We start from the raw sequence: 26,543 nt of genomic DNA, 5'->3' as shown, positions 1-26,543 counted from the left end.
AGACTCTAATGTCCAAATTAAACGGCCAATGCCAACAAACTAATTTTTAAATATTTATCAGCAGGTCGAGTTTTGTTAATATTTAGACCGTACTTTCTAGCCATTATACATGTTCTTATTTGCTGCTTTGTCAGCAATCGGTTTCTGTCATTAAACGATAATATTGGTATCAATCAATGTCAGTTACTGCTTTTGACTTTCAACCTTCCTTTATCCACGTGGCTGTATCTACTTGACCTTCCTGTGCTATTCCTTTATCTCTAGGTCATATACATATAACATAGTAAATGGTGGCTGGTATTGTTTGAAAAAACAAAAAATAAAAACAAGTTGAACACAAGAATTTTATATTATTAAATTAATATAGTAAATCTTAAAGTTACCATACTAAACACGCCATACATACACATTTTTGTAATAAAAAGTATAAAATATACAAAAATTTCACTAATTATATATTTGGAAACCATTATCATATTCGAAGGATGATGATGGAGAGCGTCAGAAAAAGTAAACCAGTTAGCGACGTAAATTCCGCAGCACTTCCAGGGACATTCGGAATTCCTAATTCTTTTAGTTTGCAAAAGTCTAGATTGGCGTCAGTGAAGGCTTGGAAGATGGAGGCAAACTGGTCCCAGGTGCAACCTTCAAGAGGACATAGGATTGTCGGCTTCTCGTTGTTAAATATTTGTACCTTGTAGGAGCCATCGTTACATCTGAAAGTTAACGTCATGTAAACTTATCCCTTTTGTCGATTAAAAGCTACGGTTTCCTAGAAAAGCGGTGCCGTTAACTAACGGCCGTCATTTTACGGTTGTTACTAACGGCCGTCTTTACGGTGGCCAAGCTGTGGTTAGAAAGTAGTGCGACCGTATTTTTGAAGTTTTATTCCAATTCCGTTTCAAAAATTTTGCTTCATGTGAGCTTGTCTGTACTCTTTGCATTTGATATTGTACAAAGCTTCATGATTTTTAACAAAATCAATTAATTGTTCATCATTTTTGCTCGTCCAAGTCTTTGTATTAATTAAATATGCGCACCGCTACACGCGAAAAGCATTGAACTACTGTTTATGTTTGTCATTTGCATGACAGCACCGCTATTTGACGTTGCGGTGACACTCAACGTTCTCTAGAAAACCTACTCTGAAGTTATTTATAGACAACGTATGGGTGACGTCACCCAACGTTACATTACGGCCGTTAGATAACGGCACCGCTTTTCTAGGAAACCGTAGGTTAACTAAGCACGCATATATTTTGTACGCAATGATATAATATTGTTAAATTCGAGTTTTAAATATAAATACACTTTTCATCAATCATTAATAAACGACCCAGATATGAGTTCTGCTAGATGGTCACAAATTGTCTCTTAATTATAAAAAAACCGGAATTATAAAAAAAGCTTCCCAATCTCACCTATTTAAGTAAGCCATAATATTAGCGGAAAATGGAGCGAGGTGAGAGGTCCTCCAAGTCCTGTAAGGGTTTCTATGTTGCGCTGTAATAGTTTCGCCATCTTTATATAGTCCGAGGGCACTGTAGACCATACCCAGGAGAGTATCATGGGCAAAGTATGCTACTATGCTTTTGCCCTCTCCTCGTTTGGCCAATTCTAAACTTTCGTATAGATTCTTCAGTACTGGATAACCAAGTTTTGCGTTGATCTAAAAAAATAAGCCGCAGATATTTCAAATTTATTGTCATTAATATGGTGATAAATGTGTAATATTATGGGATGAAGTCGAGGTTGCTACTTTTATATATTCCAGAGTAATAATATGTTTACAAACTCTCCAGATGAAGAAGAGATAGATAAGTGTAGGGTGATATTTGACAGCCTTACCGGAAAGCCATAGGCGTTCTTGTAGTAGTGACGAACGTCATCTCTATATTCCAGAACTAGCAGATCACTAGAGGAAAAGGCAGCGCACCAAGGGCTCTTAAGGTCTGGAGACCATGTACGATAGAAACGGCAGAGTTCGTATAATGTAAAAATTTCTTCTACAGATAACGTCTGTGATAGTGCCAAACGTTCTGTGACACTTTTCTGTACCTGTAATCGTTATATTAATAAGATTCTAAAACTTTTCTTTGAATGAACAAAATAAATAATAACTGTTGTATGGTGGTTGTGACTCAATTTTGTAAAAAGTACATTTAAACTTATTTTATAGAACACGGGGCAAACGGTCAGGAGTCTCAACTGATGTTAAGTGCCGCCAATGACTCACTATGCCTGAAGGCTCGCAAATGCGTTGCTGGCCTTTTAAGTATTGGTACGCTCTTATCTTGAATGAGCGTTATCGAATTAGTTCAGAAGTTAATATATGAATATGATTTTAAAGGCTCAAGTTATCTCAAGATGTTTATACCAATTTTTATAATTAATAATTATCAGTTAAATACAAGTAGAAATTATAACTGTCCCATCCTTGTGCTGATTACAGAAGCTGAAGAGGGTTAAAGCCCGAATTGCGAAAGCAATGCGTTTAACTAAAAAGATACATCTATATGTTCTATTACTAAATATATGAAAACAATCAAATCATTACTTGCAAATACTCAGTTGTTTTGAAGAAGGCTTCAAGCTGGTCGCTGAGGAGCTGTCCATTTTTCACTTCGTCTTTATATTGCGGACAGTTGTCGTAAGGCTGTAGAAAATAATATTATTCATCATCTCTGTAATACACACATAGTGTTTATAAGATTAAACGTTATAAGAATAATTTAATTTGGAAGGCACATGCCTTATAGAATTCGGTAGATGTAATAGAGTCAGAAATTCTAGCTAACATAGTCCACTGCTTACGAACTTTGTATAGCATAAATTAAATAAATATCTAAGTTGGCGCCTGTTAGATGGTGTCGTTCCTCGCTAAACGAATAAATATTGCGATGCAGCGAGAAATTGTAATTAAAGGTACGCTGCCACAGATACATAAGTTCCTAACTTTATTTAAGTAACCTATAAACCATTTTTAAATATTATTATTATTAAAAATTGTATTTTTAGGTCTGGGCCTCAAATTTCCGTATCTGTTTCCTGATCATTTTTCAATCTAATAGGCAAGTAGGTGATCAGCCTCCTGTGCCCACGCTGTCGACTTTTTGGGTCTAAGGCAAGCCGGTTTCCTCACGATGTTTTCCTTCAGCGTTCGAATGAATTTTTTATGCGCACATAGAAAGAAAGTCCATTGGTGCACAGCCGAGGATCGAAGCTACGACCTCAGGGATGAGAGTCGGACGCTGAATCCACTAGATCAACACTGCTCGTATAAATATTATTGTGATGAAATAAAAATTGACCTATGTAATTTTTACTTGCAAACATTTCTTAATTTACTTCTTTACGATATTAGTGTTATTTTTTTGATTCAAACTATTTACTGTTCGTAAATTATTTATTCTATCTCGCAATAGAAACATCCACAGTACAATGCCTTATATTTACTCTTATACTCTATCCTTACTCTTAATACGTCATCCTGTTCTCTAGGCACGTCAGCCGTCAGGTTTAATTCTTTGCCCTCATTGAAGGCCTGAAGAAAAGCCATGGCACTGGTGACAGTTCGCTGTTTATATGTGGGTCGCACGTACACATCAAATTGGGAAAAATTTGGGAAATCCAAAAGTTGTGGGTACTTCTGCAGTATCCGAGAACCCAGCTGGTATATCTCCTCATATCCTATTCCAGTGAGATACTTCTGTGATGTCTCCATTGTTGCGTTCCACTTCCATTTGCGAAAGTTTTCTATATCCTAGGTGTAAAATTATTTCTAAATCAAACTCGTCTTTAAGCTTAGAATTGACAAAATCTTACGCTAAAAGGTTAGGTGTGCTAGTGACTAAGTAGTCAAGAATGACAAAAGTAGGTAGTTTCCATTATATACACTAATTAAATAAAAAAACATCTGTCCTAGGCTTTAATATAGAGAAAACTATATGTCAAGTGACTTTCATTTTCTATGAAAACACAAATTTCAGTGATGTAACTAAAGCTGCACTTTCCCTCTTTATCTACATTGTGAAAAAAGAGATAATTAGGAAAGGGACAGAAAAGACAAAAGCAGTTAACGCTAATAGTGCATATATAAGTTAGACTGCAAGAGTCACTCAATTCACACTGAATTAATTTATCAAGATTAACCTGTGCACATAATTGGCTGGATCCCATCTCGTAATCAAAGTGCTCGATGATTTCATCCTTAATCCGAGCCTGCAGTTCTCGCATGTTGATAGTCTCTTTATCACCAGGGTTCCGGTTGCCATGACGAACTAGTGCCCACATGCTGATTGCTTCACAACCTTTAACCAAATTGATTAGACGATATTAGAAAAATTTAATTCACTGTAAGTGATTAGCTTGACAAATTTATGAATTATGAATGTTAGAATACAAAACCAGAAAACTTAAGATAAAAACTAACGGTAACTAAGAAGTACGTTAACGAATAGAAACGTTAACCGGTATTTTAATCAAACCCAGATTAAGTCGCAAGTATCAGGTAGTGTACAAGTTATACAAATATATTTTAATTATATACTAACCCGATGCATTGTCAATTTATTTGATAAGTTTTTTTGCTCAAACTATTTTTCCTTATGTTCACAACGTACGTTATGCTAAACTTAAGCGTACGTAATCTTAGTTATTTCAATGATTTCAATTCGGAAATGCTGTATTCGACTCCCAAATAAAAAAAACTAAAATTGGTTACATGTTTGTAAAAAAACATAAATAGTGTAATTAACACATACAAAATGACTCCTGTCTTGAACCAAGAATAACATCTTACCCGCAAGTAAGGGCCAGTCCCGTATATCCCCTCGTACAGCATCATAGGGAGTCCTCGTCGCAAATAACGTTTCCTGGCATTCTGCCCTCCAGTAGCATGACCGATCTTTCGTGCTTACACCCACACAAACACACAAAACTCCTACCAACACAGTGCGTAACAACATTTCGTATCGTCTTAAAGAACACACACTATCATCTCTTATATAGGCAAAGATAAAAACCGAATCAAGAAGTATCTAAAGATAACTGTACACTGGTGACTTTTTCTTTAGAACAGTATATGTTGTTCCAGCGCGATGTTTACAGAGAATAAAAACGGGAATACGATAACACATGAACAGTTAAATACATAACTATAAAACAGGTTTATACGCGCGTTTTACTGTATAAATTGATAAAAAGATATATTCATATACTAAGTATTGTCGTTGATAATAACGAGTGTACAACGAAGCAATGAACTGAAGGTCGTTATTGTAATGTTTAAATACCAATTTTCTCATTGCATCATTGTATAGAATAAGAAAAAATATATTTGTAGCATATAATAAAAGACCGTGAGATTGTTTTTAAAACAATATGTTTTGCTAATTCTAATTAATTTGATGATTTTATGGTTAGGTGATGATGTACCTATTATAATTTGTAGAAGATTACTTTAATAAGGTAGTATACTTTTTGCTTGTATTAATCACATTTGGTTTATACGATCAATTCTATAATCGGGAAATAAACACTTCTAGTTTATAACACAAAAGAATTTCCCTCGATATTCGAATCCAGAGCAACCAAAGCGGATCGAACAGATCAAATAGCATAGATATCTATCATCTATATAAGTTACTAGTAGACTCGGCCAAGCGTTGCTGTGGCTAAGATTTTTGTTATATTACATAGTAGTAAACTATTCAAGAGAAACGGCAGGAGAACACCAATCCACCATGCTTTTTCGGTGGTTATGCCATTAAATTGTAGCTTATGTGAAACGTTGGTAAATATTTTGATAAGGATCAATACCTAGGTACTAATGAAGAGCCTTTTCTAGCGGTGGTATTTTAATAAAAAAAATAATAATAAAAGGACGCTTATTGTGACGTATCTATAAAAGATAGAGACATGCTGTCGCGACATTTTTAATAGATAGTGATGTGTCCTGAAAAATTTTTATACATCATTTTGTTCTATCATTAATAGTTTTCGCAGCGCACACGATTGAAGGAAGTTTTTTTGTTTATTTTTTTACACCTTGGGTTAGATTATTCAAGTTTTAGTAAGCAAACCTAATTTTTTTTAAAAATGCCTATGTCACTCGGGAATAGTGTAGCTTGCCAACGGTGAAAGAATTTTTGAAATCGGTCCAGTAGTTTCGGAGCCTATTCATTTCAACCAAACAAAAAATCAAACCTTTCCTCTTTATAATATTAGTATAGATCAAAGCCATGAAAACTGTCATTTAAATATCGTTGTATAGAACTATAACTGTTTGTTATAAAATTTCTCTTTTTACGTTATTAAATTAAATATAGCAAAGTTTGGCAATATACGTGATTGTACACACACCTTTACAAGATGTCGATAGCATTGGATCCAGATAGCTGGACCTATTGGTCTGATAACACTGCACTTCGTACGCACTTGTCTATCACGCTCGCACGTTTTTCGCGTTTGATAAAAATAGATAAAAATAATAAAAGCCATTTATTTCAGATACTTTACAGTTAAACACATTTTTATTTCTTTAATTATTTTTAGATATCTGAATGCCTTTTTTTGACAAAGGATTTTCGATCTTTCTAGATCCAGTAAATATGAATGCAGCTTAAAATGTATTTTTTTTTAAAGACAATTCACACCAATTGACCTAGTCTCATGCTAAGCTGGTGAAGCTTATGTTATGGGTACTAGGCAACGGACATACATACATATTATAGATATATAGACATATAAATACATATTTAAACACCCAAGACCTAAGCACAACACCAAATGCTCATCACATCGATGTTTGTCTCAGCCGGGGATCGAACCCGGGACCCATGGATTCGCAGTCAGGGGTACTAACCACTAGACCAATGAGTCGTAATACATAATAATTTCAATACATTCGTAAAAACCACAGGCGTCTATTGAAACGAGGAGGCCGTACATACCCAAGAATGAGCTAGTGTTTAGCGTGATGAGGGAAAGCCATTTTAGTAGAACAAGACTCGAAAAAATACTATCATTACGAGTGTTATTAAAATAATTATTTATTAGATTAAATACGGGACGGGATTAGTAAAAAGAGATGATACTACTTTGTTCCGTTACCAGCTCCTTGTAGAACCGTGAAGAATGTGTACGATGCTTTAATTATCTGAAAAAAATATCAAATGCAGATGTTTAAGCATGCTCATTTCTTATTATACAATAGCTCAACAGTTTGATTTGTGTAAAGATGCATTTCATGCAGGCATGATTAAGTTGCATTAACTTAAGTTGTTACGGTAACTGTAATAAATATGTTAATATGTGGGTAGATGAGTTTGTTTCTTGTAACGGATAGCTGTATTGGCAAACATTTCTTAGTGATAAGATAGAACAGGAAATTCTCATCTAATGTTAACAGGCATATATCACATAGTCTGATCACTTACATTGGTAATCTTAAGCTTAAAATATTTACCAAAAAAGAAAAAAAATCGGTGAAAATTTCGATGCTGACCTGTAGGAAAGTTCTCCCAAACGGAAATAGGAATTTTGTTGCAAAAACAACATTTTATTTAAAGAATTGCAATAAACTGTTATTTAATATACTTTCCCTTCGAGTGGAATTTCCATTGTTTAAGACTATTTTTTGAATAGCTGGCATTAAAAAAAATCCAAGTGGTTTTTTACCCCCATGAAAGTTTTCAATGAGAGGTTTACAAGCCCGCCAGCGCTTAGTATGACGGGGCAGCGTGTACGCGTCATCAACAAAACCAAGGCGCGGCGCATTCGCGGTGTACAGACCAACCATTCACTGACGTATGCCGCATCACAAACTGCCTCACTCTACAGAGAAAAGGATGAATATACATTAATATAATTTACAAACGTGTTGTAGGAGGACCCCAACAAGACCAACCATTGACTAGCAGATTGGCCCAAAAGGGTTATTTAAAAATTTATTCGTCTGAACTAATGATAAAACAGTATATATTTTATCATAAAAACGCTTAGATTGTGTTATGTTAAAATATTGTTGTTACCGGCCCGGCCTTCACACGTGTAAGTCACACCTCATTCACTAGCCCTAACGCACACCAGACATTGATAAGAAATTACTATCTTACAACCTGTAATCCTGCCATTATTACGAAATTTTATGAATTTGAAATCTATAATTGGTTTTATCGTGCCATTTATCAGCCAATAACAAGGTATTTAATTAATTTAATCCAGTGGAAACTAGTTCAAGATTTCACTTACGATTGAAAACTTTATACATTCACTACTAATCTTAAACAAAATCTCATCCTGTCCAATGCTGAAACGAAAATTGTTCTTATTGTGCAACAGTAGTTTATGGAGGATGCTAGTGCACTTTCTTTTTTCACTAAACATCGTTTTTTATTATGTATAATAGAGATTTTTCTTTCTATTTCATAAATTAATAATACCTCGACTTGAATCTCGTTCCCTTGATAACAGTAAACGAACACTTGATACATCATCACGACCAAATAGAAAATCATTGACGCCGTACGGATAAAGTTTGCAGTTTCCTATAACATAAACAGTACAAACTTAAAAATTACTACTAAACTACCACATGTCGAAACATAATGAAACCCAATTGCTCTTAGTATAATGTGTGGCTTATGTTACAAATTTGAATTTACGTTGCACGACAATGTAATATTGAAAGCAGAATTGCTGTTTAAGTAACGTAGCTTGATTCTCAATAGGCATTACATAGTTCAACCTTCAATATTAACGAATGTTATGTTATTAAAGTGTTCAGACCAGATTACCCCAAGTAATTTCTAATCTAGCAAGCGATTCTATGTTTAAGTAAACTTCATCATATTTATATTCACAACAGAAAGCTGGTATGCGGTTGCACATATAATAAACACGGAGACGGTGAACTGCGCTAGCACAGGCAAAGAGAAGCATCGTTGCAGGAAAACTGTCGCCTTTAGCGTCGTCTGGTGCTGCTGTATGCACTCCCTTAGACGGTCCCACGCTACCGGCTCTACTGACGGATGAAGTAGACCCTGGACAGTCAAGTTTAGTAAAGATACAAAAAAATAATTATTTCCGCGGACTTAAAATATTCCATGTAGGTTCTCCATAGTATATATATTTTATAGTTAAATATACCGTAGTTTGTAATGGCAAGTCATCAAAGAGTGTTTGCAGTGAGAGAGCCAGCAGTTGCAAGCGGCAGCAACAGAGCGCCACCAAGGATGTCACCACCGTGTCCACGCTGACATTTACAGTCGCCGACAGTCCCACTGCTACGCACTGCGAGTTAACAATTACTATAGCCAAAATCTAAACAGCTAGAATTTTGAGCCGAACTTACTAACTAATCTAAGATTTATAATAAAAGTAACAATTTCATAACTTAATAGCTTCGAAACAAGAGTGGCGTCCGAAAACTTGACAGAAATCCTTTGGTAGTCACTTTCATGATCCGTATCAGTAAATTTGATGTCTGTTCGTGATTTCTTTACTTTTGTATCAAATTCGTTTAATTATCAATTAATCAATCTCTTTGTAAAATTTAAACATAGATAATATTTATTAAACAGATTGAAGTTATTTTTATTTATTTAACGCTACGTTTAAGAGGTACTCGTCCAACATCTAATCCTCTAATAAATCACTTAAATAACGTACAATGAAAATTTAACGATTTATAGTAGGTACCTGATGAATGTATGTCAAATCATACGCAGGCGACTGAGTCGTGTCATAGGGGTACCTGTAATTGATAACTTATATAAAATTATGAGACCAATATACAGTTTGTAATTTAAAGACAACACAATGAAAGGAACCCCTCAGGAAAAGAAGAGTGGGCAGGCCAAAAAGAAGGTGGGCGTAGTAATAGAAGGAAAAGACTGGCAGACTATTGGCAAAGATAGTACATCTGGAAAAGATTGGAGGAGGCTTTCATCCACAGGTGACTAACATTTAGCTATGAATGTAAATACTAACAACATTTGAAATGGAACTTAAGGATATGGAAATAAAAACGGTTTTATTATTATTTCAAAACTAATATTGTACCATGCTCTCAAAGGAAGCTGATTCTTTTCCGCACTGGCAGCCCAGCCCAATACCGTGCCCGCAGCTAATGCAATGTATGTGAACAATTGAAGTCTCGCCTGACGATTAAATCTAAAAAAATACTTCGTAAAAACACACATAAACCAACGTAAACATTTTACATAAATATAAAACCAACGCTTTAGGTAACCTTGCAATTATCTTCTTTCCAGTCTCTCTCTTCTCACAAATTAATTCTTGTTCACAGTTATTGACAATGGTCCTGATCGTCTCCCTTTTCAACACTAGATTAAATATCTGAAAATTGAAATAATTATCAATTATAAAAATGGCATAATATCTTACATTTTTACAGCCCTTACAGTGGTCTCTTACACTTAAAAGGGCTAAAGCTGTTTCTTATTTCCCATGCAGGTCAAAACTTTTGAAAGGAAACTACAGCCTAGAACTAAAAAAAACCCTGTTATGAACACTACCATTCTCCCATGCCTGGTCTACGGGAACCAAACCTAGACGTTTACGGAAAGCGTGAAGTCAAAGGTGACTAGTGCCCAGAGAGCAATGGAGCGGAGTATCCTAAAAAAGATTCACAAAATACGAAGTGAACACATTCAAAGTGAGCCGAAACCTAAGATCACCGACGCGCTAACCCTTGCCTTACAGCCTAAACATAAATGGGTCATACACAAAACGAGTCAGAATTTTGTGAAAAAAAAACATAGAACTTTTACGAAATCAGTCTTATTTATTACCTTATAATCATAGCATTTAAATGACAATATAAAACAAGATCGTTTTTCAGTTTTGACTGAAATATTAAACTTTTAATTTTTTTTGTGACCACTGAAGGGACATACTTCCACAGAATAGAAAAAAAACAAAAACAATCGTTACGTTAGTCTTAAAAAGTTATTCATATAAACAAGACAAAGTAAAAAAAGGGTTTTAAAAGATATCATCACTCGAATCAAAAAATGAACGGCCTTTACATTTCTTTTGTGGTGCATTTGAGTCGTCAGAGTCACTGTATTCTGGGAATGCACGGACTCTGGATTTTTTGGGTGTTACTTTTGGTGGTGTAATTGAGTTTTCCAAGTCACTTACATCAAGGGTTGGACAGAACCTGAATTTATTAGGAGTTACTGAGTCATCAGAGTGTGTATTAATTAAATTTGGCTTTTGTGGGGTTAATGGTTGACGGGTTGGGCTTGGTGATGATTCCAATGATGGTGTATTAAACAAGGGTTCAAGCAGAGTTGGGGTTGTCGGTCCAGTGGCTGTAGAGGCTGATGTAGTGTTATTAGTGGTTGCTGGACTGGGGGTTGAAGAAGATGTAAAATTCTGTAGAAGTTGTGTTTCTATAAAATTACACGAAATGCCCTCAACCTCTATTTGTCCAATTTCAAAATGGGTACATTCAATATGGGCTGCACATAATAAGCAGCTCAATCGTCTGCAACGTATAATGTTAGGTGCTTTTGCACTCCATGCAACCTGATGAATCTTGAAGGTCCCTTTAAAAGGACGAAGTTTGACGTTTGCAATTTCTTGTATATTAGATACTTCATTATCAATACGAATAATTTCAATGCCTTTACAGTTACCTTTTAAACATGAAATAAAACTATCAATGTTCGATATATCTTGGCCATTTGTAACTGCATTATCGCATGTCCGTTTTATGCATCCACCTACCCCATCAGGAGCACCTTTGCCATGTCCTGCCTCGCTGAAACGCCAGTTAATGATTTCTGCTTTTGAAATTTTGCTAAGATAGTTTGCTATTAAATGAAACATTGTTTTATTACGATACTGGGTAGTAGGCCCATCACTGAGTACATGCAGCTGCTTCAAATCTGGTGTAAGTAACTTTATTCTTTGAATAACAGGTTTTAAATGTGCACAAATGAACACGGGATCGTGTCTTAAGTTTTCTGATACAGTGCAAAGACATGTGGTTTGTGTAAGGTTTGTTGGTGGCTGATTATTTGACGAGTAGTACACACATGTATGAAGTGAAAGTTGTGCATTAGATCCGCCAAAATGGGCTGATTGAATTTCTGATCCATATTTGCAGCAATAATTTTCTGAAAAATCAATTGGAAGTAAGCCATCTGTTGGCGTTAAGTTTTGTTTGATTGATCGAATAACTCTGTGTTGGTTTTATTTGCAAGATGTTGAAAATATGTAGGTAATTTTGTCTTAAAAATATTAACGAGTAATTGATGAGTAGTTTTAACGGATTCTTTAATAGTTTTTTGGCATAGCTTTTCTTTTCCTTTAATGACTTCTAACACTTTTTAGTGATCCATCTTTGGTAAATAATTGTATCATTGCCATTGATCACATTAAAATTTACTGTATTCTCAGAGCATTGCAAACACGTCCTTTCCAGGCAAGAAACACTGAGAGTGTTGTTACAGCAGAAAGCCCTGGCAACATCAGTAGCGGTAGAATAACGTATTATCTTAGCTTGGCTTAAAGCACGAGCAATAAAATCATTATTTTACAAATTAAGAATACACTATCGTTACTTTCCAAATAAATATTGCTCTTTTCTGTGGACAATGTCTCTCGTGTGGACTTCTCAGTCCACAGAAAATATGTCCACAGGAAGGACTTTTATTAAAAAAGTAAGCATTGCTCGATCAGTTTTGACGTTATACAAACAATTTAAAACATTTCGAAACCACTCCTAATAAGAAACGATGGCTGCATGCTAATCGGTAAATTCATTAATTATTTACTAATATACACCAGGAACAGGAAAGACTCACTGATCTTTGATGAAAACTCAGTAAAATTTATAAAAACTGTTGTAATAAACTACGAGCGCTCAGTCACTCAATCCAAACTGGCAAACGCCAGCCGTGTATTGTGGCCAGTACAAAAAAATAATTGTGAAATAGTATTTTGAGTTAGCTCGATAAAATCGATTGAATTTAAGGTCTACAGAAAAGACGTGATTTTGCATAACCAACTGTTTATTGCTAATTGTGTAGGTTTAGCTAGATATATATTTAGTAACTTGGTAACATTTTAACATTCAGTATACATATTATCGATAATTAATATTTATTATGAGATAACACTTGTTAATTAAGAACAGCATTTGTCAAAATGTGCTTACCACGTTCACGAACAGTCCACAGAAGGGGACATTTTAAAACTTTTCTTTTTTTTCAACAAATTAGTAACTAAATAATTCCATATTTAGCAAACGTAAATGAAGGAATATTTGTGAATAATATATCAAAATATATATCAGCATAAAAAAAGTATTATTTTTAAACAATCCTCAACCTGAACTAGCCCATGAGTTTGACCCAAATGAGCAGGCCGTATTGCAAGGTGTACAGATAAAAGATGGACCGCCGAATCCACCCACTGTACCTTCTAATAGAAATCGATTTATAAATTTATCATTAAATATATCACTAAAGTAGTAATTATTAATAAAATAATTAAAGTATGATCATGAAAAAAAAATCTTATATTAGAGGGGAAGGTCCATTTTGTACGTTCAAATTGTATCAGGTAGCCATTTCTAAAAAAAGGAATACCAATATTAATAAATGGTGTTTAAATTCATTACATATTATATGCCATATTAGAAATTACTTATAATGGGTAATTCATTGTAAGAATGTTCTGCTGGCGGAAGATTTTGATACCTCCAAGGAAAAGAAACGTGGCAACACCACAAAAGCTATGGGCTGACGATATCGTAAAGATATCTAGGTTGGAACGGATGTAGGAAGCAAAAAAGATCCAAATGGAAAGTTCTGGAAGAGGTCTTTACCCAAAATGAGTCCATAAGTCCAACACGAAGTAATGGAAATAACAACAACTAACGTAGACCAAGCGCATAATAACAAAACTAACACCCATTTGATTTGTAATTTCTGTAAAGGTAAAGTATGGCATTAAAGAGGCTTTATTATTATTATTACTATAAGTTCATTGTACTTACTTTCAAGGAGAGTGATAAGTTAGTAAACAGAAGAAAAAACGCGGCCGTCATGAGCGGAATGTCACCCCAGACTTGAACGACCTCCCCGGCTTGGATCACGATATATGTACCTTTAATATTATGTAATACAAAAATACATACGAGTACAAGTAACTTAGATGAATTAATTTTTTACCTAGATACCTATTACACATGCATCAACCGATTTTGATGAAACTGAATTACCTCATGGAGTCATCTGATATAGTTTCCGAAAAATGTATAGCCAAACCTAAATAGATATTTATGATGATGACATCATACTGAAAAAATTAGAATTCCAGCAATGTCACATGGTTAAAATGGTCTACTATAAATGTGATTGTGAACGAGAGTTTCTTTATCCTATCCCAAATCACAAGTAACAATAATTTGTATAGATAAAAAAATAAACAATACCCAGAATAAACACATAAAACATAATGCAGTATACAGCGTATAGTGTTCCCCGAAATCCCGATAACGTATCAGGCTTGTAAAAACCAGATAATTGTAGTACATTGAGTGAGAACTTTAGACCGTAGTAAGTGTGGTCAATGAAGAACTTCATTTTGCTTAGTTTGAGTACTTCACGTACTTATATATATAACACAGAAATTTTAACAACATTGCCTATATCGATTGCAGATATAACAAACATTTCAATACACTAAAAATACTTTTAAGTTTAAGCCACACGTAGCCGACCAATCTCGATTTTATCTCGTGCTCGTAATTGTTAAGGACCGATCTGGTTGCCAAACTCCAAAAAAGTACATTGTTTCTTTCCATTTTTCGTAATCATTTCTTGAAGGAGAGAAGTGACGAATAGGGGTATTTCTAGGGAGTTTCATTCTAGGGAGAATGGAAAATATATATGGTGGAGTTGAGTAGTTTATGTATCCATTTTGAAAGATCGATACACGATTTAAATAACTTCGCTTGATAGAAAAAAAACTGCAAACTGCAATCGGAAAACTGAGTTGCCTTTTCCACGCGTTTTTTGATGCAGAACAAAATCTATATACGTGAAATATAAGTTAAATACTTTAATTATAGCTCAAAGCCTCAATTTGTATAAAAATATCTAAAAATTACATGTGAATGATATAAATTTTTCCTTACCCATATCGAGTTGTTCAATAGCTTTTTGTAGCTACATTTAATAAAAGCGTTAACATCTACATAATAAGATTTTTTTTAAAAGAGTACCGAGAGTTTTTACGCCGGCTTTTTCTCTCGGCCTACAACCTCTTTCTTCTTTGCCGATGAGTAGGGATGTCTACCTATTCAAATTTTATGACGTGGAATAAGTAATACATCTTATATTCCCCATAAACATACTTTATTTTTTATTTATTTTATTTAATAATTTATAAATAATTAACTTTTAACTTAATTTAACTTTTTTATACTATTGTTCTTACAATTTAGGTGATCTTTTTTTATATTTTAAATATATTTTAAAAATGAAGATCCAAGTTTGCAACTCATGTGTTTATTCAGTGATTACTGGTTATTAAATGTTTCGTATAACACGGTAATTATCACCACATCGACACTTAAAACATACCAATTTAGGGAGAAATTATAGCTTTACAGTAACGGTAGGTTTATTTTGATTCCAATATAATAATAATTTCAACGTTAGATTGTCATGTTTTGATTTTCATAAAAGCAGTTCCACACCATAAAGAACAAGATATAAAAATTTTGTAAGCTTTATTAACTAATCCAAGTGCACCATTTATTAAAGTTATAATATTTTTATGTGTCTTCGTCTACTTGTTTGAGGACAGTGAAGAAAGAATACGATGCTTTGCAAATCTGAAATCGGAAAGTATTATATCACTTAACGTTTTTATTCTTAAGCCTAAATAAAGTATTAATATGTACTCTATCAAGTATAGATTTTATTAGCTAAAATGGCACTTCGTAATGTTTAACCTTCGAAATACAAGTATAAAACGTTAATTGAAACTGATTTTATGATATTTAATATTTATTCATGGTAGTATTAAAAGAAAACTCACGCTCACAAAAGTAGCAAGAGAGAGAGTAGTAAATCCCCCAGCTGTGAGCTTGGCGGTCCGGCAACAGCGCGTCATGAGGATCAACGCGGACCTACGCACGCGCACGCTACACGTATACCATGGCCACTCGTACGCAGAACGTGACACGTTTTCACTCTACAATTATAAAAAAAACGTGTTGCACTCGGGGATTGCCGCGGTAAAGCTATTGCATAGCATTTTTTATCAACTTATGCAGTTATAATTATTTATTTGTTTTTCTTTGATATTATTTCAATCTACCACTCAGACTAAAACGCCTATATAGTCTGTCTCACTCTAACGCGTACCGGCTGCACCGGCCGCGCTCACGCTACGTCACCGATCTCGTCAGAGAGATGGGAATGCGCAGTATGCGTTCTGTCCCACTTTAACGCGTATTTGCCGCACCTATATTAAGTCATCGTGTGTTAGGTTTTTTTCGTTACGGAATTTCTCGATTCGGTCGCCGCGCTCAAAGCTCGCGAAAAAATCTATGCAATAGTTAAGCTAAACATACAACATTTCGTCAATAATTTAAAATCAAGATTTTCTGTGCTACATACCTCAATAGTAAGTTCGTTTCCTTCGCGACAGTAAAGGTATACTTGGTCCACCATATTTAGGAGATAAAACGTCATAGAAAGCATTCGAAGCATATTACCGGTTTGCTACAAGATAATTTGGAATATGGATTAATTATGAATAAAGTATGTAGTTTTCCCGGCGTCATTTTATACAAAATAGTTTTTATCTTTTTTTATTATTGATTTTATCTATTCTAGTTGTAGACTACAACTAGGATAGAGATATATACAACTGCAACTTGTAGTAAGCATTACTATTATCTTACTACCAATATTTAATATCGAGTAACGAGTGTCTAAAACATATGAAATGTTTATTTTTTTCATTTTATATGATTTCATCTATCCTAGTTGTAGTTGTAGTCTAAATACAACTAGGATACTTAGATAGATACAACTACCACTTGTAGTAAGCATTACTAGTGTCTTACTATCACTATTTAATATTGAAGAACGAGTGTCGAAAATTAAAAATATGTTTATTTTTCAAGAATATGTTTCTAACGTATATATTTATAATGTTTTGATATACGTACAAAAACAAGCTGTACCCCGGTTACGCATATGATCGCTAGTGACACGGTAAACTGCGCGAAGGTCGACTCCGTGAAGCATCGTTCTAGTTCATTCACTGTCTCCAAGGTATCTTGGTGCTCAGCTATACAGTTACCGAGGCGAACTGTCACAATCTCCTCTTGCTTCTTAGTTAAACGCTGAAATAACTCAAAACAGTCAAGGAGATAACCCCATACAAATCGAACACAGAATCTGTCTCGTACGTTTGACCTTATGCTCCTGCCTCTATGCCTGCTCCTATTTTAAGAATATAATTTTACTAACATATATAAAGAAAGTAGTAAAGTCACTCAAGGTAGTAGATAACTAGGTAAACTAGAAAATAAGGCAAATATTATGGTTGATAAATAAAATGTTAAACATACGTTGTTAACTATATGCATATCTCTGCACAACCCTTTTAATGCAATACTAATGAGTCGAAATCTGCAGCGACATTGAGCAATAAGCGCCATTACTACAATATCTTTGCTGGCGTTCATACTAGCTGACAGCATCAGAGACATCGACTGGTGTAGGTAGGCGATCTCGTACATTGGAGACTGGGACGCGTTGAAAGGGTACCTGGGGCGTTAGAATATATAAGAATAATAAATAATAAAAACTTTATTCATGATATATAAGGTTGTGACAAAATTCATATATCGCTAGGGAGTCCCTGTGTTGTGAACTGTAAGTAGATAAAAATTAGTCAGTGGTACATGGTACAAATAAACAGTTTTTAGAGATAAAGTAGGTTTAGTTACAACTAATCAAACACAAGACATTAAGTATGTGCGATTGTGTGAGTGTGTGAAATGTGAATGTATTTGAGAGTAGCTAAGAATTGTGATAAGCGTGCGCTGTGTCTTTGTTAGTTTTTGGCACCTCAGAGTCAGTCAAGATACGTAGTAAGGCCTCTGACCAGCTAGCGCTTTTTATGTGGTTCGTGACTTTGTATCTGGATAGTTTGACTATCTCAAAATCCATAGATGGGAAATTTGATTATAAAGGAAGGGGCCCTTAAATGCAAAGAAGCGTTGGTCAAACACAGTCCTTCGTTTTGGCGTCGGGAATAAAAAACGTCTGTTCTTAGATGTGTCTGGGAGTTTGTGATATCTTAAACAGATCACTAAGATGTAAAGCTTTCTTACTTAATAGGTTTTCTCGGTAGTTTTGTTTATATATAGTTGAATAGAAAAAATGTGATCATAAAAGTATTGTTTAATGTGTTAAGAGTATTAATACATAGCTGCTTATGAAAACATTATTTCTCGCGGATAAAAAAATTGGGATATAGTGTAGTAATATAGGATAAGGTCTTTGTTTTAGAAATACCAAAGAGCAAATTTGTTACTTGCAATCATTTAAGAATTATGAGATTTAGAAGTTTCATATATAATAGATACTTGCTACGGGAGTATTTTTATTTAAATATGTAGTACATTTAACTAACCAAGCTCTCATAGGTAGCTGTTTATTTTGATTTTCTGTCGCTGCAGCAAGAGCCCATAGTGATATAGTTGTTGCGGTCAGAAATGCATATAACATTGAATGTATATTGACTTCGCGGTTACATCTGTAAAACACAACATATATTTTTTTATTTCAGTTAGCGAAGGTAAGTAATTATAATTAAAAAAATATGGGTTATAAGATGAAGTCGCGTTATTATAACAATTTTATAAATAATTTAAAGGTACGATACCTTTATGACAAATAGTAGATATAAAAATAGTAATAACGCAGTGCACATTTTCTAGCAACTAAGAATTGAAATTTGTGTATGACGAGAAAATGAAATAAGTTTACAATAAATACTAAATCTACTATTAAGCTTACTTTTTAACAGCTTTCTTGGCTTCAACAGTAACTTGCATTTTCAATACGTTATAATTTTTTTTAACTATGCTCTTGATACGAGCAGCTCTCACCACCATGTTGAGAATCTTTAAGCTGTGAGTCAGATTTGTTAACAGAACAAACGCACTTGCCGTCATTAGTTGTATATCTCCCCAGATAATGAATAAATCAGTAGCTTGGATTATGATGAATGTGCCTAAAGATTGTATTAATCATTTATTCTATAGGCTTTGATTGAACATATTATTCAAAATATAGTTATATTTATGTAATTAATATTTATAAGGGTTAAAATAAAGAAGTAATTTTAACTTTGCTGTAGTAGTATTTTTTAATAGATTTTGTGATTCATAGAAACAAATTTAAAAAATTAAGTCATACCTACAACTAGCATATACACAAAGCCCGTATGCCAAGTATATAACATTCTTTTCCATCCTAAATTATCTGGAGCCCATAACCCCATAATCCTCAGCCAAGTGAGCGATACCCGAAGGGAATAGTTAGTATTATTAACGACAAAACTCATTTCTAAGTATGAAATACGTCGTTCTTTTGTTTTGCCTACAATATATTTGAAACAAAAGAAGAAAACCCGCACACTTAATTACATAACTGTACAAAATTGATTTAATTTGTGTATACAGGGATGTAACACACAAAGAAAAATGTAATTTATCTTTACTTGATTTTTTTATATGTTTTTTAAAGTTAGTATATATCTTCAGAGCTACAAATACATATTTGTTCTATTTATGGTCATAGAATTCGTATTTATCATTATTTATTAGAAACATAATGCAATAATGTACTAAAACGCACTACGGAATTAATGTATTACACAAAATGTTTTTCCGGATTTGGGTGATTCAGGTTTTCAATAAACAGAATAAGCAGTATCGTATACAAAGATCTTTAATCGTTACAAAAAGTCAAAAAAATTAAAAAAGAAAATATTTTTTTTTTGTATTGTTACATTTCGTTCCCAGAGTTGAGTAACTCACACAGCGATTTTCATCAATTATCGACAATTCAATCTAGCGTTGTCACTTGCAATTAGACAATTAAATATACACAGACCTTTACTCTTTATTGAAAACAAACAATTAATTTGATTATGTATTTCGTTTATATTTGTGAAACAAAAGCTAACAATATTTCAAAATATGAATATAAATAATTTGAATTTAATTTAAATACACACATATACACATACACTTACAAATATTTCTTTTACGAGTCTATCAATTATTGAATACTTATAAATTGAATTTTAATCATTGAACATATAAAATAATTAAACAAAAAGTAATAATTATAATATTTATTTATAATAAATAATAAAACTCAAACTAGTTTGAAATACTACATAGGATCCCAATTCAGGACCATATTTTTATTCGCTTACTTGGCGTAATACCGTAAAAAATGTGTACGATGCTTTTAAGATCTGCAATAATTCAAAGATAATCTTAATTCCAATTCAATTCAAAACTAATTTATAAAAAAATATACTCACTCTCATGAAAGAATCCAGAGAGAGAGTAGTAAATCCCCCAGCAGTGAGCATAGCGGTCCGGCCACAACGCGTCATTAAGATCAACGTTGACCGACGCAAACGCACGCTGCACGTATACCATGGCCACTCGTACGCACAACGGGAAATATTCTCACTCTGCAATACATTTTACTCCATAGAGGTTACAACAGGATGCCTTATCGCATTGTTATAATTTTAGTTAGCTCATAAGTAGGTCGGCCTTAGACGGTAGAAGGGTATTTGCGTAAAGTTTAAAATTTTTAATAATTAATTATACCAGCGGTGCTACAACCTTTTTAGGTCTGGGCCTAATATTACTGTATGTTTCTTGATCATTTGTTTTTCTTAGTACATATGTAGTAGGTGATTATCCTCCTGTGTCTGACACATGCCGTCGAGTTGGTCTAAGTCGGTTTCCTTGCGATGTTTTACTACACTGTTCGAGCGAATGTTAAATGCGCAGTGCGCACATAGAAACAATTGGTGCACAGCCGGGGATTGAACCTACATCCGCAGGGATGAGAGTCACACGCTGAAGCCAGTAGGCCTACACTGCATTTTAATAGTGAAGTAAAAATGCCACAACACTATCCAACATAGAGTTTTTTTTTATAAAGCTAATTTGCCTGGATGTAATGAAACTAACATGAAACTTAGCTAAAAGCTTTAATAACAAATTAACATTCGGAGACTTACCCCTACTGCCAGTTCGTTTCCTTCATAACAATAAATAAAAACTTGTTCCATCATATTTAAAAGGTATGTTGCAATGGAAGCCATTCTGACAAAGTTACCGATTTGCTAAAAATATTATAACATTTTGCAATACAATTTTTATAAAGATTTGAATAATATTATGGAAACTTTAAACTGATGTAACCATTTTATTGTATTTCGACCTATAGATGAGGCCGTGGAGTCCCACGCGGTTTGTTTAGTTTATTTAAAATAATATTCTTTTACATTCCGTTATTTATACAACTTGTAAATAAACATAAAATTCCTACACATTATTATTAGACACATTTAATCCTAACTCATTCTTGGCAATGTCTTAGAACTCATTATAACTATTAGTTACTTTGCGTACCTTAGTGAGCTGAAATGCGGTCACACAAATGATGACGAGTGAGACGGTGAACTGTGCGAAGGTGGGTTCTGAGAAGCAGCGTTGTAGCTCATTCAGTGAGTCTAAGATATCTTGATGCTCGCGAATACACTCATTAAGTCTGGCCTGTACCATCAAATCATGTTCTTGCGACATACGTTGCTAGTAATAATAAAATGTTCTAAGTTAAATCATTAAAAGTATTTTCTTTTTCGTCTAAATTTAAGTACATAAATAATTAAGGAGTATCTATGTCACCGTAAAATTGTAAACACCGTTAGATTGTAATCTATCTCGCGAGATTATAAACTGTCGAAAGATTGTGAACCTCAACGAACTGCTTACAATTTAACGTATTATTATTCGGTAGTTATATGAAATTGTTGGAAAGTAAAATTAATCTATAATTGACCAAAGAAGTTTGAATGATAACTAAGTTAGTGTAGTACAATCTACCGAATAATAATACGTTAAATTGTAAGCAGTAAGCTGAGGTTCACAATCTTTCGACAGTTTATAATCTCGCGAGATAGATTACAATCTAACGGCGTTTACAATTTTACGTTAACATCTATAAAGATACAATATTATTCTTATTATATTTGTATCGAACAACGCCACCTATACATGCTTCTCGGCAATCTACAGCTCGTAGAAAGGTTCGTAGCTTGCTACCTCGTAGTGATCGCTACGACGATTTACCTTGTTAAAACAGATGGGGCAGATACATTTTACTGTTCGCCGTACCAAAGAGCTTCTCTTACATGATACATCCTCTCTACGAGATTGAATAATAAGAGGTATAAGATTTATATTTTTTCGTGTACGGTTTCATAACAAATTTAGATTCTATACGTATATTAAGACGTCAAAATCTTAAATATCATTTTAAATTTTTGTAATTACTTATTAGTGGCTGCTACTGGAAGAGACCAGATGTTAGCGATCAAGTCACCCGTTGCTCTCTTAATTACTTGCATGTTTTGTTCATTAAAATATTCCGTTATTCATTTAACACATATGGTGTAAAACCTGTAATATGGATTTTATATTACTTGTGTAACTTAAAAGGCTTATTCCTCGATATGATTCCTCGATAGAACGCTTTTAATGCAAATTTTGTCACACACCACCTTTTTATAAAATCAGCTATTTCACGTATTCCCGGACCGAAACGACATAGGGGCCTTCAACAAAAGGGCGTACCTTTGGATGCCGAAAATGCACTTGCAAACCAGTCGGCGTTTTTGTGAAAAAAATGTATAATGGGATTAAAAAAACACTTTTTTGTAGTTACCATCGTTCCAGGACTCATATCCAAACAAAGAGTTTTGAGATCGTATCCTAGAAGTTTGAATCTACACCTGCACTGTGCTAATAATGATACAACCACCATATCTTTGCTGATGTTGAGACAGGCCGCCGCATAAATGGCACATATCTGGTGCAAGTATGTCAGCTCATAGGCCGGAGATTTACTCCAATCGTATGGATACCTACAGATAAAACCTTATAGATAAATAATAATAAATAACATTAAGTAGCGGGGTTATTGAATAGTGTGTGTGAATGGTTTTTTGATTTGGCCCGGCTATGTAACAATTGATTTTCTATATGTGTAATTTTCTATGCCTGTATTTCAGAAATTAATCTTACTCAATCGAATTACACAGAAGGCTAATCACTTACTAAAGAGGAAAACCCACCTGAAACCCAACCAAAAAGAGAACTGTAGCACCATTGGATTTTTATTAACTAATTATATATTTTAATTTGAGTACGAGTGGGAGGTAATAAAGCCACTCCAGCGACTTGGAGGGGTTTGGAACGATTAATCATTGTATTTTAATTTTTTGCGGAAATGAAGGAACTAATTATTTGTTATTTCCATCGAAAGCAAGAATCAGAAATTAAACGATTATTTTGGAAAATACATTTTGTGAGAAATCTTTGCTAAATCCGACGGTTTTTAAATAACAATAGAACGTTATATTTGTGTGTACAAAGTGATGATAGGCTAACGAATATAATTGAAATTGAAGAGAATGAGATAATTTATTTATAAAATTAAATAATATTATAAAATTAAGATTTATATTTATTTTAAGGAGTGTCATAATACAATAAAGTAGGTATTTAGATCTCACCAGGCCTGCAGTGGCAACTGTAAGTTCTGAGACTCAAGAGCCGGTCCCACCGCGAAACCTATCAGAGTCACTGTTGTGAGGGTAAGAAAAGTCATCAGGTGAAGAGTTGTTCCCCGATTGCAACTGCAAATTTAGTATTTGTTTAGAATAATACAAATATGATAAGAAGATTAAGAATTTAACACGGTGTTTTCGTGTGTATATCTTTTGCGTTGCAGCATATGAAAATATAAAAGGTTTTTTTATGAACCAACTTTCTTTTTACGGAGTGCAATAAGTTAACTAATAGCCGCATCACTTAATGAGAGAGAATATTTTGTTACTCGGAGAAACTCACGTCAAATGATATCCGAGATTGTTTGACGTTGGTTACAATACTGGTATCATAGAAGCGTGCTAGGAATAGAGCCATTTTTAAGATATTCATTTATTAGTTTTTTCCGGTTATGTTCTATATCAAATAATATAAAATAAAACAGGCACACCTTCGAATGATGTCGATCTTCTGTTGTCCAGTAGCATTTTTTAGGACATAGTTATTTCGGTCGATGATATGTTCTATACGACGTCTCCTCACCAGTAGGTTGAAGATCTTCACACAGTGCACGAGATTAGTGCACAACACAAAGGCGATTGACGTCATCAATGACAAATTCCCCCAGTTCTGCCAAAGGTCTACCAGCTGGATCGCTATGTATGTACCTGAACCGTGTTATTTTCAGCCATGTTAATCATTCAGCAATAGGGCATTAGCATATAAGAAAATTTAGTTTAACATTCACATAGTCATTGTAGCAATAGATAGTCCTGAGAACTGCAACCTTTTTCCACAAAGAGTGGTGGCTAGCGACTGTAAAGATAACTATAGAATCATTTTATAGTCGGCAAAGGAAATTTGATTTAAGAGGCAACCTTTACAGGATTTAGTTGTTGCTAAAAGTTTTCAGAATCAAAACCTCTAAGTTCCTTGATCCCAGTCTCTTGATGAAAGTCACTGTATGAGAATAGAATCAAACACATATTTTTAAAGTGTACTGATTGCTTTGTTAATGCGTGAAATTTACTAATTAATTTGTATTGATTATCTTACCCAATATTAACATAAATATAAATAAAGAATAGGTATAGAAAAGAATTTTCTTCCATCCCGCAATTCCTACGGCGGGCCACAAGCCAAACACTTTCAAATATGTCAACGAAAAGCGTAACGAAAAATTTGTATTTGGAATCACTATAGCCATGGTTAATGGTAAACCTCTACTGCGTAACGTGTCAGTTGTAATAAAGAACTTTATAGGCTGTATTTGTCTTAAAGGGTATACAAACAGATATCCTAAACCTTTTAATAATCTAAAAAAATCCCTAGTAATCGATATGGGGCGGTTTTGTTGGCCTTCAGAATTTACATGAAATTTAGTTGCATGCATGAAGTGCCTTTACTCAGCTCTGAACTGCCGTCTCCACACATCTCTAATATCCCTGCCCTTATCAGACAGGGTAGTACAGAATGGAATTGACGGAATAGATGACTTTTAGAATTTCGCAAGATAACTTTACAGAAGATATAGAAAGCAATCGCAACATAAGAAAGTAATTTATAAGACATAAGTGATATTTAGATTTATTGAATTGACCAGAAATAATCAGTTAAAATAATCGTTTAAAATTTTTAGGATTTACTAAACTTTCCAAACTTAAAATAGTTGACATAAATAAAAATTCAGTTATGCCAAAATTCTTAATAATTTCAAGCAATAGTAGCATAATATTACAAAATGTGTTATACTTCTGAAAAGCAACGACACATGCAATTATCTGCTTATACAATAATAATTTTATGTTTACTAAAGCAAACTGTTAGCTTTCCGAACTAAATGTGTATTTGGCTTGTTTAATGCCGTGATGCCTGGTATTTATGTTTAAAATTTAATATAAAGTTGCTTTCATATAGTTCTCTATTAAATTTTAAATGATTTTATTTTTTATTTATTTATTAAGGAAACTAAACAGATACATCACTATACAGTAAAAATAAAATGAAAGTAAAACACAAAATAAACACATTGGACATAATATCCACAAAAAGTTTCACTGACAAAAAAATACAATACAAAGTAAAACAAGACAAAACATGACAGCACAAAATTTATAAATTAGGGGAATGACAAACAAACTAGCAGCTATCAAAAAAGGCTCAAGACATTATAAGTTTTAACTTATTCTTAAATGAAGCAGTAGAGGAGTGCGAAAACATCCTGTGAAGGGGCTCACGGAGCTCAAACAAACAACCCTATAAGTAAATGGCCAAGCGATTAATATGTACTTATGTGCTTGTGTACACACAAAGCATGATTGCCGTACTATGAAGTCAGCAAGTCAGTCATGAATATCCAGAGGGAAGGGGCAGAGGAGGTCCACAGTAATCGTCCATAGCTTTCCGTGCCAAGTTTTGCATTTACCACGGTCCAAGTTTTTTCGACTCTCTGGCTAATCTGAAACCGTACGTTAAAAAAACCGTACGTTAAACTCTGTTTGCCTTCGCCTAATTCGTTGAGTTTTCCAATCCAGCTTGACGTGAACAGAGTTTATGGCCTATGCAGCATGTCATCGTGCAGTAGGGTGGAACTGGATAGGAT

General features: G+C 33.8%; 4 protein-coding genes across 4 annotated transcripts; all 4 read right to left on the bottom strand.

Moving 5' to 3' along the window:
* Positions 1-330: 330 nt before the first annotated feature.
* LOC125049153 (multiple inositol polyphosphate phosphatase 1-like) lies at positions 331-5,198 on the bottom strand. Its single transcript, XM_047648283.1, has 7 exons — positions 4,802-5,198; positions 4,153-4,310; positions 3,476-3,763; positions 2,558-2,656; positions 1,849-2,058; positions 1,422-1,669; positions 331-716 (listed from the first exon to the last, which is right to left on the bottom strand). Exons 1-7 carry the CDS (start codon positions 4,965-4,967, stop codon positions 473-475), a joined length of 1,413 nt encoding a protein of 470 aa, XP_047504239.1. The 5' UTR covers positions 4,968-5,198; the 3' UTR covers positions 331-472.
* A 1,792-nt stretch (positions 5,199-6,990) lies between these two features.
* LOC125048895 (odorant receptor Or1-like) lies at positions 6,991-15,185 on the bottom strand. The gene is made up of 10 exons (XM_047647848.1): positions 15,182-15,185; positions 14,039-14,148; positions 10,256-10,362; positions 10,066-10,176; positions 9,703-9,757; positions 9,151-9,294; positions 8,865-9,044; positions 8,445-8,549; positions 7,681-7,836; positions 6,991-7,159 (listed from the first exon to the last, which is right to left on the bottom strand). Exons 1-10 carry the CDS (start codon positions 15,183-15,185, stop codon positions 7,097-7,099), a joined length of 1,035 nt encoding a protein of 344 aa, XP_047503804.1. The 3' UTR covers positions 6,991-7,096.
* A 580-nt stretch (positions 15,186-15,765) lies between these two features.
* On the bottom strand, positions 15,766-18,822 carry LOC125049213 (odorant receptor Or1-like). Its single transcript, XM_047648364.1, has 6 exons — positions 18,706-18,822; positions 17,636-17,834; positions 17,231-17,407; positions 16,674-16,778; positions 16,090-16,245; positions 15,766-15,883 (listed from the first exon to the last, which is right to left on the bottom strand). The coding sequence occupies exons 1-6, from the start codon at positions 18,798-18,800 to the stop codon at positions 15,824-15,826; spliced, it is 792 nt and encodes a 263-aa protein (XP_047504320.1). The 5' UTR covers positions 18,801-18,822; the 3' UTR covers positions 15,766-15,823.
* Positions 18,823-20,440: 1,618 nt separating this feature from the next.
* Positions 20,441-25,148, bottom strand: LOC125048894 (odorant receptor 49b-like). The gene is made up of 7 exons (XM_047647847.1): positions 24,998-25,148; positions 24,393-24,609; positions 23,908-24,030; positions 23,058-23,256; positions 21,349-21,453; positions 20,632-20,787; positions 20,441-20,562 (listed from the first exon to the last, which is right to left on the bottom strand). The coding sequence occupies exons 1-7, from the start codon at positions 25,146-25,148 to the stop codon at positions 20,509-20,511; spliced, it is 1,005 nt and encodes a 334-aa protein (XP_047503803.1). The 3' UTR covers positions 20,441-20,508.
* Between the last annotated feature and the right edge of the window lie 1,395 nt (positions 25,149-26,543).

The sequence above is a fragment of the Pieris napi genome, chromosome 4, assembly GCF_905475465.1.
Source record: "Pieris napi chromosome 4, ilPieNapi1.2, whole genome shotgun sequence".
NCBI lineage: Eukaryota > Metazoa > Arthropoda > Insecta > Lepidoptera > Pieridae > Pieris > Pieris napi.
The sequence above is the reverse complement of the archived record's forward strand: the minus strand, read 5'-3'. Positions and strand labels throughout refer to the sequence as shown.

What these genes read in the sequence shown, in the direction of transcription:
- LOC125049153 (XM_047648283.1), bottom strand. Translation starts at nt 4,967, where the DNA reads ATGTTGTTACGCACTGTGTTGGTAGGAGTTTTGTGTGTTTGTGTGGGT. An exon ending in GGACTGGCCCTTACTTGCGG is followed by an intron (nt 4,311 to 4,801) that starts GTAAGATGTTAT and finishes ATTTGGTTAAAG; the next exon opens with GTTGTGAAGCAATCAGCATG. An exon ending in CCAGCCAATTATGTGCACAG is followed by an intron (nt 3,764 to 4,152) that starts GTTAATCTTGAT and finishes TTTTACACCTAG; the next exon opens with GATATAGAAAACTTTCGCAA.
- LOC125049213 (XM_047648364.1), bottom strand. Translation starts at nt 18,800, where the DNA reads ATGTTATATGCATTTCTGACCGCAACAACTATATCACTATGGGCTCTT. An exon ending in ATATGCATATAGTTAACAAC is followed by an intron (nt 17,408 to 17,635) that starts GTATGTTTAACA and finishes GAGTTATTTCAG; the next exon opens with CGTTTAACTAAGAAGCAAGA. An exon ending in GAAACGAACTTACTATTGAG is followed by an intron (nt 16,246 to 16,673) that starts GTATGTAGCACA and finishes TTATAATTGTAG; the next exon opens with AGTGAAAACGTGTCACGTTC.
- LOC125048894 (XM_047647847.1), bottom strand. Translation starts at nt 25,148, where the DNA reads ATGGCTATAGTGATTCCAAATACAAATTTTTCGTTACGCTTTTCGTTG. An exon ending in AAGATCGACATCATTCGAAG is followed by an intron (nt 24,031 to 24,392) that starts GTGTGCCTGTTT and finishes CTAAATTTGCAG; the next exon opens with TTGCAATCGGGGAACAACTC. An exon ending in CTCTGGATTCTTTCATGAGA is followed by an intron (nt 20,563 to 20,631) that starts GTGAGTATATTT and finishes GAATTATTGCAG; the next exon opens with ATCTTAAAAGCATCGTACAC.
- LOC125048895 (XM_047647848.1), bottom strand. An exon ending in ATTTGACATACATTCATCAG is followed by an intron (nt 9,295 to 9,702) that starts GTACCTACTATA and finishes GTTAACTCGCAG; the next exon opens with TGCGTAGCAGTGGGACTGTC. An exon ending in GGAACGAGATTCAAGTCGAG is followed by an intron (nt 7,837 to 8,444) that starts GTATTATTAATT and finishes TTTTCTCTGTAG; the next exon opens with AGTGAGGCAGTTTGTGATGC.